Source organism: Erythrolamprus reginae, chromosome 4, assembly GCF_031021105.1.
Source record: "Erythrolamprus reginae isolate rEryReg1 chromosome 4, rEryReg1.hap1, whole genome shotgun sequence".
Lineage (NCBI taxonomy): Eukaryota > Metazoa > Chordata > Lepidosauria > Squamata > Dipsadidae > Erythrolamprus > Erythrolamprus reginae.
Genome location: NC_091953.1, coordinates 27,722,269 through 27,740,865, shown reverse-complemented (window position 1 = coordinate 27,740,865; position 18,597 = coordinate 27,722,269). Strand labels below are relative to the sequence as shown.

At 36.9% G+C, this 18,597-nt stretch overlaps 1 protein-coding gene across 2 annotated transcripts; it reads left to right on the top strand.

The window, feature by feature from the left end:
• The first annotated feature begins 1,183 nt into the window (after positions 1-1,183).
• LOC139166410 (uncharacterized) lies at positions 1,184-14,793 on the top strand. 2 transcript variants are annotated; one of them, XM_070749887.1, is made up of 7 exons: positions 1,184-1,556; positions 7,108-7,141; positions 8,605-10,250; positions 12,553-12,638; positions 13,068-13,104; positions 13,359-13,549; positions 14,594-14,793. In XM_070749887.1, the coding sequence occupies exons 1-6, from the start codon at positions 1,514-1,516 to the stop codon at positions 13,457-13,459; spliced, it is 1,947 nt and encodes a 648-aa protein (XP_070605988.1). In that variant the 5' UTR covers positions 1,184-1,513; the 3' UTR covers positions 13,460-13,549; positions 14,594-14,793. The 2 variants fall into 2 exon arrangements, with proteins under 2 accessions (XP_070605988.1, XP_070605987.1); XM_070749886.1 differs by lacking the exon at positions 1,184-1,556 and having other exon boundaries at positions 6,934-7,141.
• The last annotated feature ends 3,804 nt before the right edge of the window (positions 14,794-18,597 follow it).

The following is an 18,597-nucleotide window of genomic DNA, read 5'->3' as shown; positions in this document are numbered from 1 at the left end:
CGAGGGCAAAAAAGGTTCGCCATCACTGCTATAGTCTATCTGAATAAAATGCAGCTGTAGTATTATTGTGTTTTCTGATCTGGTCTACCACAAAAGCCTCATGATGAGGACGTGACTTTTCCTTTCAGAAGTAGACATTATCTATCCCCAATTTTGTACTTGTTCCTTATAGCAGACAATGAGCTCCATTTTTTTCTACTTTTGTATTAATCCTCATCTGAAATTAGTTGGGGGAAAGATCAAAAGCAACATGAGAAAATATTATTTTACTGAAAGAGTAGTAGATCCTTGGAACAAACTTCCAGCAGACGTGGTTGGTAAATCCACAGTAACTGAATTTAAACATACCTGGGATAAACATATATCCATCCTAAAATAAAATACAAAAAATAGTATAAGGGCAGACTAGATGGATCATGAGGTCTTTTTCTGCCGTTAGTCTTCTATGTTTCTTCTATGTTTCTATCTTTCTTCCCACAAACATGAAATAAGCATATGAACAAGCAAGGCAGTTTGAACGGATTGGGTTACAGCTTTTAAAAAAAAACAGTAGGAAAACATAAATGTGTATATCTCAGTGCATATGAGGGAGTTGGGCTGGGGAAACTCACAAGCCACATTTTGGTTCTCAATGCTACTTAACAACACTACTGTTAGGTGTTCGGGGTCTGGGCTTGCTGGCAACTTCCATCAATCAGCTGAGTGTCAGGAAGTAGATAATCAGTGGCTTGTGCTAAGCAGGCTCTTCTGCTGTTTGCTGCGAGGAGGTAAATTGCTAGGAGGGTGGCTGGGTGGGGCTACTTTCGATGTATAAGATGCACCCAGGTTTTCACCCTCTTGCGGGGTAAAAAGGTGCGTCTTATTCTTCGAAAAATGCAGTACATGTTTTCCCTCATTTAAGAAGCACATAGCTTGGATGGAAGTCTTCCTCACATCATGGTTATCAGTTATAGTACAATAACCTATGTCATCTGGGGTGCTTGCAATTTTAGTTGTATATCGGTTCCTGCTCCTTTTCCGGCATGTTAGTTTGGCCTTAATTGTTCACATTCTGGTGGATTACTGCAATGCTCTATGTATGACACTATCACTGATTTTATTCCAGAAGTAACTATTAATTTATTCAGGGGGGATATAGACTTTACAGAACCCTCCAATTATTTACTGAGATGCTTTTGCTTTTGACATAAACTATTTGGAAGGATATATCTGACGGACAGTCAAGGAAGATCTTAATGCATGTGCTAAAAGTAAATCTTCTCTTGCAATTATTTTACAGGTAGCCCTTCCCTGCAAATTTGTGAGGACCTACTGTTATACCTTTTTTATACCTGTTGATAATATGGCTTTCCTTACAATATTTTACTGAGTGTTATATTAATGATTATTTTTATTTTTCTTGTTTATAATTAATGTTACTTTTATATTGTTTTAGTTTATAGGCTGTATTATGGAATCCAAATTATTTTATTGTAAACTGCTTTTACGATTCACAGTATGAAGAAAACATTATATGCACTTAATTTATTTCCAGTATTTGTGCCCTAACCCTACAGGTAACAATAATATATATATATTTGAAAATTGAAATACTTCATAATGTAATGCAATTAAGGTATACAGTAATGTATTTTGAAGTTAAACATAACTTTATTTCAATCCTGCCTTTGTAAAATATGATGAACACAGAGGGTCCTTGAAATAATGGAGCTTGGCCATTATGTTTTCATGTGATGATGGTCTTGAGAAGCATCGATCCTCCCAACCCTGCTCCTCTCTGTGACTCATTAAACAAAGGTGTGGGTCATTGAGTGAAGCATGGGATGCCTTAGAAGTGAGGGAGGTCCTGGGTGACTAGCACAGGCACAGTTTTCTCTGCTCCTCAAAGGTCGCCCTAACCCTTGAGACACTCTGTGTGCCGCTTCCCACTCCTTGGGTCCCTATAGGCCTTTCCCCAGTCCCACCAGATCCCTGTTGGGCTTAAAAGGGGAAGAAAATGCCTAAGTGAAGACTTCAAAGGACCCTCCCCCTTCTCCATTAACTTCCACAAGATGAATCAGATGGCCAGCATTTCCAAAACCATCGTGCTCCCCAGTAGCAAAGGACGATGCATGTATTAAGTTGGTGACTTCTATGAATTAAAAAAAAGGGGAATCCTGAATGTGCATTGGGAAAATTGAGGTGCACCAAAATATGGGAGGAAAGGTGACAAAGGGGAACCATGGGTAGCTCTTGTTTGGCTTCCTGTATAACCAAGTTATTTGCAAATTGAGGGTGAGCATGCATGCATACAATTTTTTTTAAAATAAAAGCAGATCCACACTAATGTTTCTAGCAAAGGTTTTGGGAATGGGGAATTTTGCGTGAAAGATAACTTAATAACAGTTGTTAAGTGACCAGTCATAATTCAAGGATTACCTGTAATTTAGAAATGGAATAGTATAGAAGCTTTTTAAATGAAACATTAAAAAGGAAATAAAACAGCTATAGATAAAGTAACAAATTGTACAAGAATCAATACATCTTTTTAAAAACGTGGAATTGTGGGAGATATCTTAAGGCAGGACAAAGTCACTTTTAATTTTTATTTATTTATTCATTTTGTTGGAGGGAGCACTTTGTCTTTTTAAACAATTGGCTTCGAGGAAATGGTTGTTGAGGGTGGTCCTGATGATCTGAAAAATAGACAGTGCCAATTACAGTACTCATTTTGGAACCAGAAATCAAATGCAAAGGTTTAGCATGCAGCTTAGTAATAGTACCTGTGAAAATATATAGGAATAAAACAGGTGAAATAGTCCCGGTTTGCTTGTGCCTGCCAGTCATTGGAGAGCCGGTCACAAAGGCAGCGTAAGGCTCTGCCCACTTGTCTGGACACTGCCATTTGGGTACTTTTACCCTCTGCACATGCCCAGAACGATTTGACCATGCACAGACGGTAAAAGAACCCAAATGGCAGTGGGTGGGTGGAGCCATACACTGCCTTCGTGAATGGCTCTCCGATGACTGACAACCATGAACGAACAGGGAGCACTTTATCCCTCGAATAAAGGATTATTACAGACTGATTATTAGAGAACAGAGAAATATGACTGCAAAAGGACAGACGTAAGTTTAAGAAACAATCATCATTCCAGTTTTATTCTGTTTTAGTCAGACCCTGCCTTGAGAATACATCCAGTTCTAGGCCCCACCAGGCAAGGGCTCCCCGTCGCCACTGCTATTGGTGGGCTTCCTGTGGAGCTCTGTGACCCCGGCGTGCGCTTGCGCACGTCGGCACAAGATTCAACTTCTGCACATGCACCAGGTGCCAAATCTTGCACAAAGACACCATCCTCGTCTGCATATATTAATTTTGAATTTAACCAGTATAGTGTAGTGTAGTGTATAGTGAAGATAAGAAAACAGGATTCCAACCGAAAAACTAATTAGATAAAATATTATTTGGCCCAGGAGAAAAATTAGTCTCAAAGCTGTATAAACATCTTCTTAATTCCAAAATGATAGAAGACCAGGTCAAAGGGTCTATGACAGCATGGGCAGAAAATTTCGGCTATACAGTGTTCCCTCGATTTTCGCGGGTTCGAACTTCGCGGATAGCCTATACCACGGTTTTTCAAAAAATATTAATTAAAAAATACTTCGCAGTTTTTTTCCTATACCACGGTTTTTCCATCCGATGATGTCATATGTCATCGCCAAACTAATATTTTTTGCAAATAAATAACAAAAAAATAATTATTGTTAATAAATAATTATGTTTATAAATATCAGGATCACTATTCAATGGTGAGTACCAGTAATAATGGTGAGTAAATTGTTGTTAAGGGAATGGGAAATGGTAATTTAGGAGTTTAAAGTGTTAAGGGATGGCTTGTGATACTGTTCATAGCCAAAAATGGTGTATTTACTTCCCCATCTCTACTTTGCGGAAATTCGACTTTCGCGGGCGGTCTCAGAACGCATCCCCCGCGGAAATCGAGGGAACACTGTACCATTAATATAGATGAATGGGAAAAAATATGGACCGTTAATTACAAACTAACAATATCATCCACATATAAAGAAAATATTTATAAAATGTTTTACAGGTAGCATTTGCCACCTGCTCGACTATCCAAAATGTATCCAAATATATCACCAAAATGTTGGAAATGTCAAAAGAAAATCGGAACATACTATCATACATGGTGGACTTGTCCAATGGCCAAAAAGTTTTGGAGTAAAATTAAAAATTATTTAGAACAAATAACCAATTTACAAATTACTCTGAAACCAGAACTATATATGTTCAGAATTATTAGGTAAAAAATATCAAAAGAGGATCGATACTTAACAATACATATAATTACTGCGGCCAGAATTACCTTTGCACAAATATGGAAATCAAGTAATATCCCATCAGCATTAAATGTAATAAATAAAATTTATGAAATCGCTGAGATGAATAAAATGACAATGGAAATTCAACAAAAAGACAACACAGAATTCTACCAAACTTGGAATAGATGGTGCAATTGGGTTAACAAAAAAAAAAACACCTTAAAACCTTAAACATCCATAACAGTCAAATATATTGTTTTAGCAATCTTGTTACTCCTTTTTTATTTTTTAATACTAGATATAAGTGTGAAATTAGCACTGTCAAGATTTTTATAAATAATATAGAAAATAACAGTTAGAAAGCTGTAGTAGCAATGCCAACAAGTAGGTTGGCAAACTTACAAATCATTGAATGTTTAAGTTAGTCTTATGTTCGTATAGGTCATGTTTTGTTTTTGTTTTTAATTTTCGTTTATGTCCCTATTGTGAATTTTTTCTGTTTTGTATTTGTTTTGTGTTTTAATGTTAATAATTAATAGATATATTTTTAAAAAACACTGATTAATAAGATCAAGGTTATGTCCCCTATCAGGTAAGTATGATTTTTATGAACAGTGATTAATAATGCAGTCCTATATAAGTTAGTTCAGAACGAAATCCCATAGTATTCTTTAAAAGGAGGTTAATTTCTCTATAAATTTACAATACTGTATAAATATTAGGCCTTATTATTGCCAATGCCACCATGTGTAATGCAATGTTTTGGATTTTGAGCAGAATGAGAGAAAATGAATTAATATATGTGGCAGAATAAGGTGCTAAGAACCACTACTCTTTATTTATTTATTTATTTATTTATTTATTTATTATTTGGATTTGTATGCCGCCCCTCTCCGAAAACTCGGGGCGGCTCTTCCTGCTACCATGAAGATCATAAATAGAAAATGCAAGTTTTGAATTACTCCCTATACACAGAGAGAAAAATGCTAGATAAGGAAGAACAGTTTTAAATTTATTTTCAACCCATGCCTCACTGGGTCATCATATCAGAGATCTTTGCTTACCTAAAAAAAGAAACAGAATGACCAAGGGTGGGCAAAGAAGCAGTGGGATCAGCAGCAACTTCCTGCTGGTTTCCTCATTGAGTTTCCTAGAGGGAATCTGGCAGGAAACATCAGAAATCTTCCCTTATCCTATCCTACCCAACAAGCAGGTAAGTGGCTATAGTTTGGTGGGGGAGTGGGTGATTACAAGACAAAATGTTGAAAACAAAAGCTATCTACCTACTTACCTACCTACCTACCTACCTATCCATCCATTTATCTATCTCTATCTATCCATCCATCCATCCATCTGTTTATCTATCTATCTATCTATCTATCTATCTATCTATCTATCTATCTATCTATCTATCTATCTATCTATCTATCTATTTGATTTCTATGCCCCCTTTCTCCTGAGACCCAGGGAGGCTTACAACAAAACAAATACAAAATATGTAAGAAATTTAACATTTAAAATACTAAAAAAAAACATGAAATCTAACAGAAAATCTAACAATAGTCATATTCTAAAACCCTAATTCAGTAAAAAAAATCATCCACATTTCCTACTAACATATATTATTAATTCAATAATAGGTCAGGTAGATGTTAAAATTCAGTGGCCCCAAACCTGTCAGCAGTGGTGTGTTTTTAAGGCTATACGAAAGGCTGGGAGGGTGGGGGCAGTATGAATCTCCGGGGGCAATTGATTCCAGAGGGTAGGGGCTGCCCCAGGGAAGGCTCTTCCCCTAGGCCCTGCCAGGCAGTATTGCCTGGCTGACAGGACCTGGAGAAGGCCAACTCTGGGACTGACCAGCCGCTGGGTTAAATGAGGCAGAAGATGGTCCTGCAAGTAATCATGCAACCTTAACAGCAGCTCAGCAATGCAACAGCAGCCAGTAGCACTTAAATAGCTACAACTTTTAAAAATGTCATTCATTCCTTCAGCCGTTGGGTTCTAGATTTTGGATGCATTCTGCAAATTAGTCCATTTGAGGTCTCTTGATTCAAAAATTGTTACTCTATCATAGTTTCATCTAGTTTAAAGTCATGATGGTTTTAGTAATACTTTAGCCCAGTCGTGGGATTCAAATGTTTTTACTACCAGTTCTTTGGGTGTGACGTGGCTTGGTGGGTGTGGCAGGGGAAGGATATGCTAAAATCTCCATTTCTTCCTCATCAGCTGGGACTTGGGAGGCAGATGATAGATGGGGGCGGAGCCAATCAGGTGGTATTTACCGGTTCTCCGAACTACACTTTACCCTCTTCTGTTCTAAGTTTGAATCTATCTCCTTGGTATATATTTTCATCTGATTGCAAATAGAATTGTGGGTTCTATTCAGGTGAAGGTATGAACAGCTGATTAGAATCTTGATTTTGCCAGAGAGACTATACACAGAGGGAGAGAAAGACACAACCATAAAAACTGCGTGTGATAGTTTAGCATATATACTGGAGCTTTTTACAGAGTACAAGAATTTCTCTGACAAATTGGCAGTCAAAAATCTGTCACAGGAAATCAAGTAGAGAAATGAAAGTGGGAATAAATACAGAATGTATACTTAATTGTCTGAAGAAAAGAAGAACCATGCTAGCTGAGACCTAATGCCAGTCTGTTTCAACATGTCTATCCTATAGTGTCCATGCATAAGTTCAGTTATGGAATTCTATATGAAGGGATGCATAAAATTAGTCAGTTTGTATCAGCTAACGTATTTTATGTGTTTTGTTCTTCATTTAGGGATTATCCATAAACAATTTGAGAATAAGATGAGGTGAGGTCAAATAATATTAATAAAAATATTATAACGTGTTAGACTGCAGTGGTTCCCAACTTTCCTAATGCCGTTACCCTTTAATACATTTACTCATGTTGTAGTGACCCCCAACCATAAGATAATAAAACTATTAGGAAACTCCGGGGTGGGTTTTAATTTACCACGCTGCCGGTTCGCTTCCTCCTGCACTGTGTAGGTGCACCAAGTGGGCACATGTGTGCTTTGCACACACGCATGCACAGTGCCCATTTTTAAAAAACCAAATGCAAAAAAAGAGAGGCAAAAACAAGATGGTGATGCATGTACAATGCTGGAAATTCGGCTTCTGCACATGCTCAGAAGTTTCCATGGTACAGATTTTTTGTGTGTGTGCAATAGTCTATTTGCATGTAGTTGGACCCGCCTCTAGATGGATAGAGGAGTGGTGTCTCAGTTCCTAAGACCATCGGAAACGTGTTTTCCAATGGTCTTAGGCTACCCCTGTGAAAAGGTAGTTCAATCCCCAAAGAGGTCTCAACCCACAGGTTGAGAACCACTGTATTAGAGGAAGAAAATGATAACTACTCTTTCCTCCCAGTTATGTATCTTTTCAGGCGAAACATGATTTCAAAATGACACGAGTAAAACTATAAAATGAAAGAATGTAAATTAACCATTTTTTTTCTCCAGACAGAAATACACTTTCATGATATTCTATGGATTTTAGTGCAACTTAAAGATATAGATGAGTTCCAAATTTTAGTTAAAAGCAGATTGGAGCAGTTTGGTCTTTGATACCTATTTTAAAAATACACACTAGATACTACATCTTACACACTAGATACTACAGGCATCTTTAATAGTGCCACGATGAAACCATAATCAGAGAGGATTTTTTTCTTATGTCTTCCACAACTAATTAGAAAAAAGTCATGTATTCTATATTACAACTTGAATACATGTTTATACTATTATTTTCTGGTTAAAAATGTCTTCTCGTGTAACAAAATATATGATAGAAATGTTTCATGCTAGTGAACATATTACCAATAGCATTAGCATTTAGACTTACGTATACACAGCTTCATAGTGCTTTACAGCCCTCTCTAAGTGATTTACAGAGAATCAGCATATTGCTCCCAACAATTTGGGTTCTCATTTTACCGTCCTTCGAAGGATGGAAGGCTGAGCCAACCTTGGGCCTACTTATGTCAGTACAACATTCTGTTCTGTTTTTAAGTACATACTTTGATTAAATACCTTCTGCTCTTATTATCTAACATTTAAGTAAAAAATATTTTCTGTGGCACTTTTGAATAATTAGAAAAATGTTATGAATCTGTTGTGTGATTAAAGCTGAATCACTCCATAATTGTCTTAAGGGGATGCTCTTGTTATTTATGTAATTAGTCATAAGGTGTATGTTTGCACTAAGAACATTCTTAATAATTTGTTCATATTTAGTTCTTTATTCTATTTAGGGAACTGGATGTAAAGAAGAAACACAGATTACACAAGATAAAACAAAAAAAGAAACGAAGGAAGAACAGAAAAGTAAAAAATGCTGTTATTACATCAGTAGACATAAAATCAGATCAACACTTAATTCCAAGTGATGGGGATTTATCACGAAGCGAGCAAGAAAATTCAGAAGACAATGAACAATTAGAATTAGTGACTGGCAATCCAGATGAAACTAAAATTGATTGTGAGAATGGCTCAATGAAACATAATCATTTACAACTTTCTGAATTGCAAAAAAAGGGATTCCTTGATTCTGTTATGGTAAATTCAATGTCTTTAAAGAAGTCACTAAAAGCAAATATTACTGAAGATGTGTCGCTATCAGTTACTCTAAATGAAAATATAGCTAGCCAATTATCCAGTTGCCATTTATCAAATGGGATCAACAGCATATTGCTTGCAGAAAGTGATAGTAACACTTTAGATCATAATCAAAATTCATTTCAATCCGATCAAAATGATGCAAGAAAAAATAGTGTATTGACTGATAAAGAAAACAAAAATACATCTGCTGAAAACTTGGTCGAAGGAAACCAAATATTAAGCAATGAAAAAGAAACAAATCTTCCACATCCATATAGAACTTCAAAAACTAATGAAATGAATTCCTGGGCTTTCTTTTCTTTTGATTTGGTTGATGAACAATTTCAGACAAAGACAGAGAAAAATGAATCCTGTTTGACTTGGCCTGAGGATGTATCTAAAATGTTTCAGCAAAGACCAAAAAAGGTTAAAAGGCCTAAGAAGATGCTTTCCGATGCAATAACAGAAATAACTGATTATAATTCTAGTAAGGAATTCGTGAAAGAAAACAGTGGAAAACTCCTGCATGAAAATAACGATACAACAAACAGTCCTTTATCATTATTGCTGATGGAAAATAAGATATGTGATAATGCTAGTGAATTTGTCAGAGAAAGTGGAAGGAAAACCAGTTTCACAACTGATGAATGCATATTAGCTTTACCAAAGAAAAAAGAGAAATATAAAAGGATTTTCAAATTGGCCCCAAGCTTTGATTTACCACGGCATATTCCTCTTAAAAAGAATCAGAATGTGCAAAACAGTATAGATACAGTAATAGAGAGAGATATTTCAAATGAAATTATAGAAAAGAACAAACAATGCTGTGAACTTGAAGCATCCAATTACCAGGTAGTAATTGAATTTTCTGATTTTAATATGGAACTTCCCTCACACAATGGTTCCAATCAACTGGCAGACAAATCTGTGAATATTTCAACAAAAGAATCTGATACTCCAATTCATGAATGTACTTTAGTTTCATGTAAAGCTCCCTCACCAAGTGAACAAGAATTGTTTGAATGTGATGAAACAATAGAAATCAAAGAGAAGAAAATTTCAGTTACTCAGCCAGATATTTTGGATTCAGTTAAATTAATTACTGAATACCTTACAAACTCTATGGCTGAACCTTTTGAAAATATGGAAGTGATTAATGAAAGTGAACAAAAAGTAAATTCTCAGATCAAAGATGTTCAAGATTCCCCACATACAAAATCCAGTAATTTGGAGCTTCCTTTATCACTAAGATTTGTACTTCAACTAGTAGAACTTTTCGGTTCTCCAGGAGTTCCTTTAGGTAAATTGTTAGCTAAAATAAAGTTGAAAAAAAAGTAGAATTTCATATTGTTTAATTTTTTAAAAAAACTCAGCAGTTTAAACTTTAGCATGCATTTTTAGCATTCATTACCATTTTATGCAGAAGTTAATTTTATTGTTTACTTTGGGGGTATAATTGTCAGTTTAAAAAAACTTAAAATCCTATTTTGATGTTAATGATTAGGATATACACTACCTCATAAGTGTAACATCATAAAAATCATGTGATCAATTTTTAGATTTCAGGCTTTCTAATTTTCAATTTAAATTATTTTCTGTGTATTTAATTAGTTTGCATGTTTCTTATAATGTCCAGTAAAATGGGCACATCAGTTCCACGTTTGCTTAAATGATGCCATAATTTTTGGTTTTCAAACATTTAATTCAAGTGAGAAGATTGATATTTTAAAAATATTCCAGCCCTCAATGCCTTTTCTCTTTGAGAATGTTTTATAAATATGGTAGGACTGTTCAAACTATTCTGGGAGTGTTTTGTTTATAGGAACAATGTCAACGTCACTACAACAAATAATTTTCTTGTTGATATTCCTTATTCTGGTCACATGATCATACTATTCAAATTGTCACCACACTGACAATAGATTAATGTTGCCAGTTAATAATATTAGAACTTTTAAATGAGGTTCTCTAGATTTTTTCCCACGTAACTTTACAAAGGATACTACACAATATCACCTCTAGCTTATTAATCTTTTTATAATAACATGTAAATACTGTACTATGATTCCCCTCATGCTATGTTGCTTTGACATAAAAACTGTGAAAACTAACCAATTGAATGAATCTTTGGCTTCTACGTTAAAATTCAGTTTACTACAACTGGATCAACTGCTTCTTGGCTGAAAAGAGAGTGTGAACAATTGATAAGAATAAAAACACCTACTGGTGTTATTGTCATTGAGATGCCATCTTGCAGTTGCCTAAATCAACTTTGATCCAGCAAGCACAAAATCACAACTGAGCTCTTGTCTAGCTGTTGGCCATTCTCTCTGCCAATGATCCCTATTTCAAATATTAAGAAACAGTTAATAATAATAATAATAATAATAATAATAATAATAATAATAATAATTTATTAGATTTGCATGCCACCCTTTTCCGAGTTCTCAAATTCATCATTTTATCCAAAGTGGAACAGCAATAGCAACAACTGGTCTCTAAAAGCAACTGAGCCAAACCATAATCACCATTAATGCAACACTATTCTTGCTATGTGGGACACGGTGGTTCAGACACTGAGCTTGTTGATCGAAAGGTCAGCAGTTCAGCGATTCGAATCCCTAGTGATGTTTTATGGGGTGAGATCCCATTACTTGTCCCAATTTCTGCCAACCTAGCAGTTCAAAAGCATGTAAAAAAGTGCAAGTAGAAAAATAGGGACCACCTTCGGTGGAAAGGTAATAGCGTTTCATGTGCCTTTGGCATTGTCATGCTGGCCACATGACTATGGAGACATCTTCAGACAGCGGTGGCTCTTCTGCTTTGAAATGGAGATGGGCACTGCCCCCTAGAGTCGGGAACAGTTAGCACATGTGCAAGGGGAACCTTTGCCTTTACCTTTATCTATTATTGCTATTGATGTGGATTGCAGTTGATTGCTCTTTTCAGTCCATTATCTAAGATGAAAGGGCTCATAGAGCCTTAAAAAACAATTATCTCTGTCCCAAGGAAACTGCCAAAAGACCTCCAACTGTTTGTTTCAGAATGAATGTGCTGCCCACTCCCAAATGGTTCTGGTGGCTTCCCAAAAATTCTAAACATAAACAAAAGTTGCTTTTCCCAGTCCAAGTGTGGAAAGAACTGTTGTAAGTTGAGGACCACCTGTATTTCATACTTGACTGCTGCAATTATATTGTAACAAACATTTTCTATCCCGGATTAGATACTTCATTTATGCAGTTCCAAAGCATCAGGCATATAAACTAATGACCAATTTCAATAAACAATAAATGAAGTCATATTTTATTTCCATTGCTCCCAATATATCTCAAATAATTAAAAAAACTTTCTAGTTTTCATTGCATTCATTATGAGACCCAATTTTAAGTTAATAAGCCTTAAGTAAAAAAGTGAAATGTGAAAGTGTGAATCAAGCTTTAATAGCTGTTATCTTGCACATTCCATGTATGCCATTAATTGTAATATCATAATCAGTGTGCTCTTCGGCTTGATTTGCAATCAAATGATTGTCACACCTATTTAATGTAAACTTTCAAACCTATGAGTAGATTAAAAACACTTTGTATGATCTTGTTTTATAGATATTTTATTGCCAGATGATTATGTAGTTCCTCTTGATTGGGAAATATCAAAGGAGATCTATCTACAGTGGAAAACATCTGTGGAGGTATGGCCATTACTCCCCTTTATTTTATACAAAATATTTGATGGATGTTAGTCATGTTAAATTATACCTAGCAATTTATACAATGATACACATCAGTTATTAGATAATAGCAATAGCACTCATGCACCACTTCACAATGTTTTATAGCCCTCTCTAAGCGGTTTACATAGTTGTCATATTGCCCACAACAATCTGGGTCCTCATTTTACCCGCCTTGGAAGAATGGAAGAGTCAGTCAGGATCAAAGGAATCAACTCCCGGCAATTTGAGAAGTTAGGCTGCAATACTGCATTCTAACCACTGTACCAACACAGCTCCCGAAAAATTGGATGTGATGTTCAGGTCTTACTTTGCTAAAGAATGGTTTTTTCCCCCTGTGGACAAAAGAAATAAGATACATATAGCATTTTCCTTTATATTTTATTGCAGAAGAAACAGGAAAACCTACTGAAAGAGAATGTACTTGGTGAGTACAATTTTGTGACTTTTTAATCTGATTTATAATCAGCAACAAAATATTTGTCATAATACTGTACACTGTAATTAAAGTTAAAGTGGTGATACTGCATCAATGTGTACAGCTAGGTAAGCAAGCGACCTTAGATTGATGCTGGGAACTGGCAGCCCTGTCCTGCTCTTTCTAGAGAAAAAATCCTGAGCAGAACAGAAACAAAAGCATGTAAAATCCTTACGCTAATTATACTGTCTCTTTATCTGTAGTTCCTGCTGCTGCTCTCCAGGATTCAAATAAGGATTGCCATGAAAGACAATATTCAGAGATAAATCCAGATATGCCTTTGGAAGAGCCATCATTGCTCTGAAAAATTGTTTCGAACTACATAATCCAAGCACTAATGCTAGCCTTTCTGAAATTTTATTTAAAAACAATCAACCTTTTTTGTTGCAGAAAGGTAATTTCTTCCAATATTTTGATTGTTAGCTCAAAGCTTTGACCCATTTTGAATATGCAATTCATATTCACCCCCATAGAGTGAGAACATGTTTGCTTCTGGTTTTGCTAATCTCAATTTTTGAGGTGAACTTAGAAAAAATGACAGGATAAAGAAAAAAGAAATGAAATGGTTTGTTTTAGAATATTACCAAGAGTAAAAAATGGCTTTACCAAGAGATCAATATTATTACTGTGGCAATATAGCAGGCTCATATATTTTTTAAAAACATAATTGCTGAAGATGTATATTATTTAATATTGTTGATTACCCATAGTTCAGTGTAAATTCAATAGTGATGGGAACTTTTTTTGGCTCGGGTGCCAAAAGGGTGTGTGGCCACGCAATAGCATGCACACCCGTGCCCACACTCATAATTTTTATTTATTTATGCTACCCACTCCCTAGGAACTCTGGGTAGCTTACAACAAAAAATAAACGTCCAAAATACTAAAAAAAAAACCCTATAAAAACTGTTTAAAAACAATTAAAATAAAACAATGAAAGACATATGGTTGGATCTCGATGGTTATAATCATCAGATCAACAACCTCAGGCCTGCCGAAAAAGCCAGGTCTTCAATGCTCTCTGGAAGACCACAAGTGGGGATAGTCCAGATCTCAGGAGGTAGCTGGTTCCAGAGAGTCGGAGCAGCCACAGAGAATGCTCTCCCTGGTGGCCGTGCCAACCAACACTGTTTAGCTGACAGGACCTGGAGAAGACCAACTCTGTGGGCCCTTACCAGTCGCTGAGAGCTATGTGGAAGAAAGCGGTCTTGAAGATAGTCTGCAATGCACTGCCCTCACCCCGTGCATGCGCACAACCCTGCACACTGCCTCACCGCGCATGCACACAGGCCTCACTGAAGCCTCCAGCTCTATGTCAATTTTATTGAATTGCAATTGTTAATATAGGAATTGTACTTTGGGTGGATGAGATAGTTGTAAGACTTTAATACTTAGGTTTGATCTTTCACTATATATTTTTATTATTATTATGTTACAGAATGTGCTTGCTTTTTGGCTTTACCTTGGGTGGACTCAAATTAACAACCATCTAGAATAAAAGTAAACCTCAAGAATCAGCAAACGTACAAAGCATCAAACTTTTTGAATCCATATCCGAGTCACCTGCTGCTTTTGAATTTCATTTTCAAATAAAATTGTGAAGAGTGATTGTCATTGTTAAAAGGCAACATGAAATAATGTGACTTCAGCTGTTTAAAGTCATGTATATTTATTTATTTATTTATTGGATTTGTATGCCGCCGTTCTTCGAGGACTCAGGGCGGCTCACAACACATCAAAACAATATATGACCCTCCCTCCCGAATTAAGAGATATATCATCCTTCAGATGGACATATCTGGCTTAAAGTCTGTCCAGCATATTCCTGAAAATAACCAGTGAGGGGAATTTTTCCCTATGAATTACTGTGTAACTCTTCACACCATTAGAAAAATTCTGTTAATATTTAACTGGAATCCGCTTGTCGTTATAGTAAGATCATTACTGTATTTTTCAGAATATAAGGCACAGCTGAGTATAAGACTCACCTTAGTTTTGGGGGAGGAAAACAAGGGAAAAAGGCCTCTGCTTAGCAGCAATTTGCCAAATAGCAAGCAGCACAGATGATATATACACTGTATTTCTGTGCATGTGTGCCTGACCCATGGGGATAGCAAAGAATTGGAGATATGTACATTATGGCAGTATATTAATCCCAGAAAGTTTTCTTAAATGTAATTACATTAACTCCACCTAATTATTTAAATAGATCTACTCCAAAGAGGACTAAATGAGGGTTTAACTCAGCTGCCTTAGCTTAATACTAAAACAGGACACTGTTACATTTTAGATTACTGTATACTTTTACAGATCTTTAAAATTGATGTGGCTTTCTGGAAGTATTATCTGCTATTTAAAAGAAGATACAATAGCACTGGGCCTCCTCAGGTCAAGAATTTATTTTAAAAAGCTTCTTCATTTTGTTAAGTTAATAATAAAAGAGTCTTTAAAAAATAAGTCTAATAATTTGAACATTCTATAGGCATTTATAGTTATTGACTTACCTACTTGCAGCAAAAAAAAAAAAAAATAGCCAGTTTCACCAGTTTGATCTCTCCAGCAATTTGCTTGTGCAGCTTTAGTTTCACTTTCACTTTAGCATGTGGACTTCCTGGCAATTTAAATCAATCAGCTGAGTGTGGGGAGGTAGATAATTCAGTGACATGTGCTAAGCAGGCTCTGCTGCTGTTTTCTGCAAGGAAGTAAATTGCTGGCAAGCAGAGACCAAAGTGGGGGTGCCTGGGTGGGGCTACATTTGGTGCATAAGATGCACCCAAGTTTTCACTGTCTTTTGGGGGGTAAAAAGGTGCATCTTAGAAAAATACGGTATTTTATGTCTTGCACCTTGTTCCTACATAGAACAAGAAAACAAGTTATAATGGTCTTCTCCTTTGGTGCTAGCTAGAATAATATCCTATGCCCTTCAATAAGCATTTTACAATGTTGGATAGACATGTCCTCATATATCTGCATGCCGCCTCGAGTCTTCGGAGAGGGGCGGCATACAAATCTAATAAATTATTATTATTATTATTATTATTATTGTTATCATTATCATTTTGTTTCTAATCCCAAGATTATCCTTATTTATTTATTTATTCAATTTTTATGCCGCCCTTCTCCTTGGACTCAGGGCGGCTTACAACATGTTAGCAATAGCACTTTTTAACAGAGCCAGCATATTGCCCCCACAATCCAGGTCCTCGTTATTGCTTTTCTATCGCTTTTTTTCTCCAAATCCTTCTTAAAATGTGGTATACAGAACTGGACACCATGCCAAAGATAGGATAGAGCTGAATTATTTATTTCTGTTATTTGTATACTATGTTTCCATTAATTTAATCTATGAGTACAAAAAGTGGTAAATTCCAACTCCTATAATAAAACATAACACCTATGTACACAAATAAAGCTGCAACTTGATGGGCATTTAGTTGTACAGTAGTTTGTTTTCAAGTTAAATAGTACATAGTATATTGTTCTGGTACAATGCAAAGTACATAAAGAGATAACTGGCTACGTCATTATAAAAACAATAAATAGAACTCTAACGGAACAGAGAGGAGAGGGAAGGGGGGGAAAGGGAAGGGGGAGAAGTAGCTGCAATAGTTAAATGATACTGGATAACTAGAAATATTGAACAACTGGAAAGGAAAAATAAAGCAACCAATGTAGTATAGAAAAATAAAAGATTGTCAAACTAAACAATTCTATAAATAAATGGAATTTTTTTTGATATGTCTGTTTAAAAATAACGTATATTTTTCTGTTCATACATTGTAATTTAATTGTTCATAATCACATTAATAAATGTGAAGCAAAATACAATAAACACCAGTGTCGCAAATATTCTACTGTCAAGAAAAGAGCCAATATGAGAACATATAATTACTATCTAAAACTCTTATATTAATCATTTGAAAGTCAGATAGTAATATTTCAAAGTATTTTCATCTCCAAAATAGTTTAGAAGAAATTACCAATTCTGACTAAATGAGTATCATATTACACCACTAACTACATTTATCTACTACAACAAATATAACAAAATGTTTTAAGTTCATTAGTCCTGAGTAGTAGGAAACCCTTTGTTTGTTTTTCCATCCACTCACTCAAAACAATCCAATTCCAGATACTGTATTTGATAGAGATAAGTAACTAAGCTCATCTATTGCAAAATAATCAGTGGATATTTTAAAATATTGTATTTACATAGAGTGTAAGATTTTTGGAGGTAAAAGACTAATTGATCTATATGGGGGGGGGGGAATAAGCCCTAGGATTAAATGACACAAACAGCATACAGATTAGTTGTGCAAACTGAAATGTACAGAGTAGAGCAGTGTTTCCCAACCTTTTTTGAGCCGCGGCACATTATTCATATTTTCAAAATCCTGGGGAACATTGAACGGGGGGTGGGGGAGGGGCGGCTAAAGAAAAGTTTGGACGAAAAAAATATCTCTCCCTCCCTTTCGCTCTATTCCTCCCTCATTCTCTTCCTTCCCTTCTTTCTCTCCATCCCTTTTTCTTCCTCTTTTTTGCTCTCTCTCCCTCCATGTCTTTCTCTCTCCCTTGCTCTCTCTCTGTCTCCCTTTCTATCTCTTTCTTGCTTTTTTCTCTCTTTCTTGCTCTCTCTCTCTTTCACTGCCTCTTGCTATATGTCTCTTTCTTTCTCTTTGCCTCTCTTTCTTTCTCTCTCTGTCTCTCTTGCTATGTCTCTCGCCCCTGGCTGCTCGCTGCTGCCTTCGCCGAAAGCGCTTTTGTCCCGGGCTCTCAGCCAGGGGGCTGCAGGAGAGGCGGCGAAGGCGATCTCTCTCGTTCTCCGGAGGCTGGAGAAAGTGATTTTCAATGTCGGGGGCGCGGGCCGGCATGCGCTCTCCCCATCCCCCTGCCGGCTTACTTTGAATGGGGCAGGGGGATGGGGAGAGCGCACGCCGGCCCGCGCCCCCAACATTGAAAATCACTTTCTCCAGCCTCCGGAGAACGAGAGAGATCGCCTTCGCCGCCTCTCCTGCAGCCCCCTCGCTGAGAGCCCGGGACAAAAGCGCTTTCGGTGAAGGCAGCGGCGAGCAGCCAGGGGCGCGAGGGGCCTAGAGGCGCTGGGGGCGGCTGCGGCTTCGCCCTTGGAAAAGGGTGTGCGGGGGGGTGTTTTGGGGTGCGCTGGCGCAGGCGTGCGTGGCCCGGCACCCTCCTGCTCCCACTGCCCTCCCTCCGGGCCCCAAAGGACATTGGTTGCCTCCCCCGCCAGGGAAGCTCCAGCTGGGCGGGGCGCTGCTGGTGCCTCCGCCCTGGAGCTCTTGCCACCGCCATCCCCCAGCTACTACTTGGTGCCATTGCTGATGGCGCCCTCCTCCTCTTGCTGCCGGTGCGAAGAATGAAGCTCTCCTTTTTTCCCGCCTTCCTTCTTTGGGGCAGGAGAGCGCCAGCAATAGCGGCATCGGA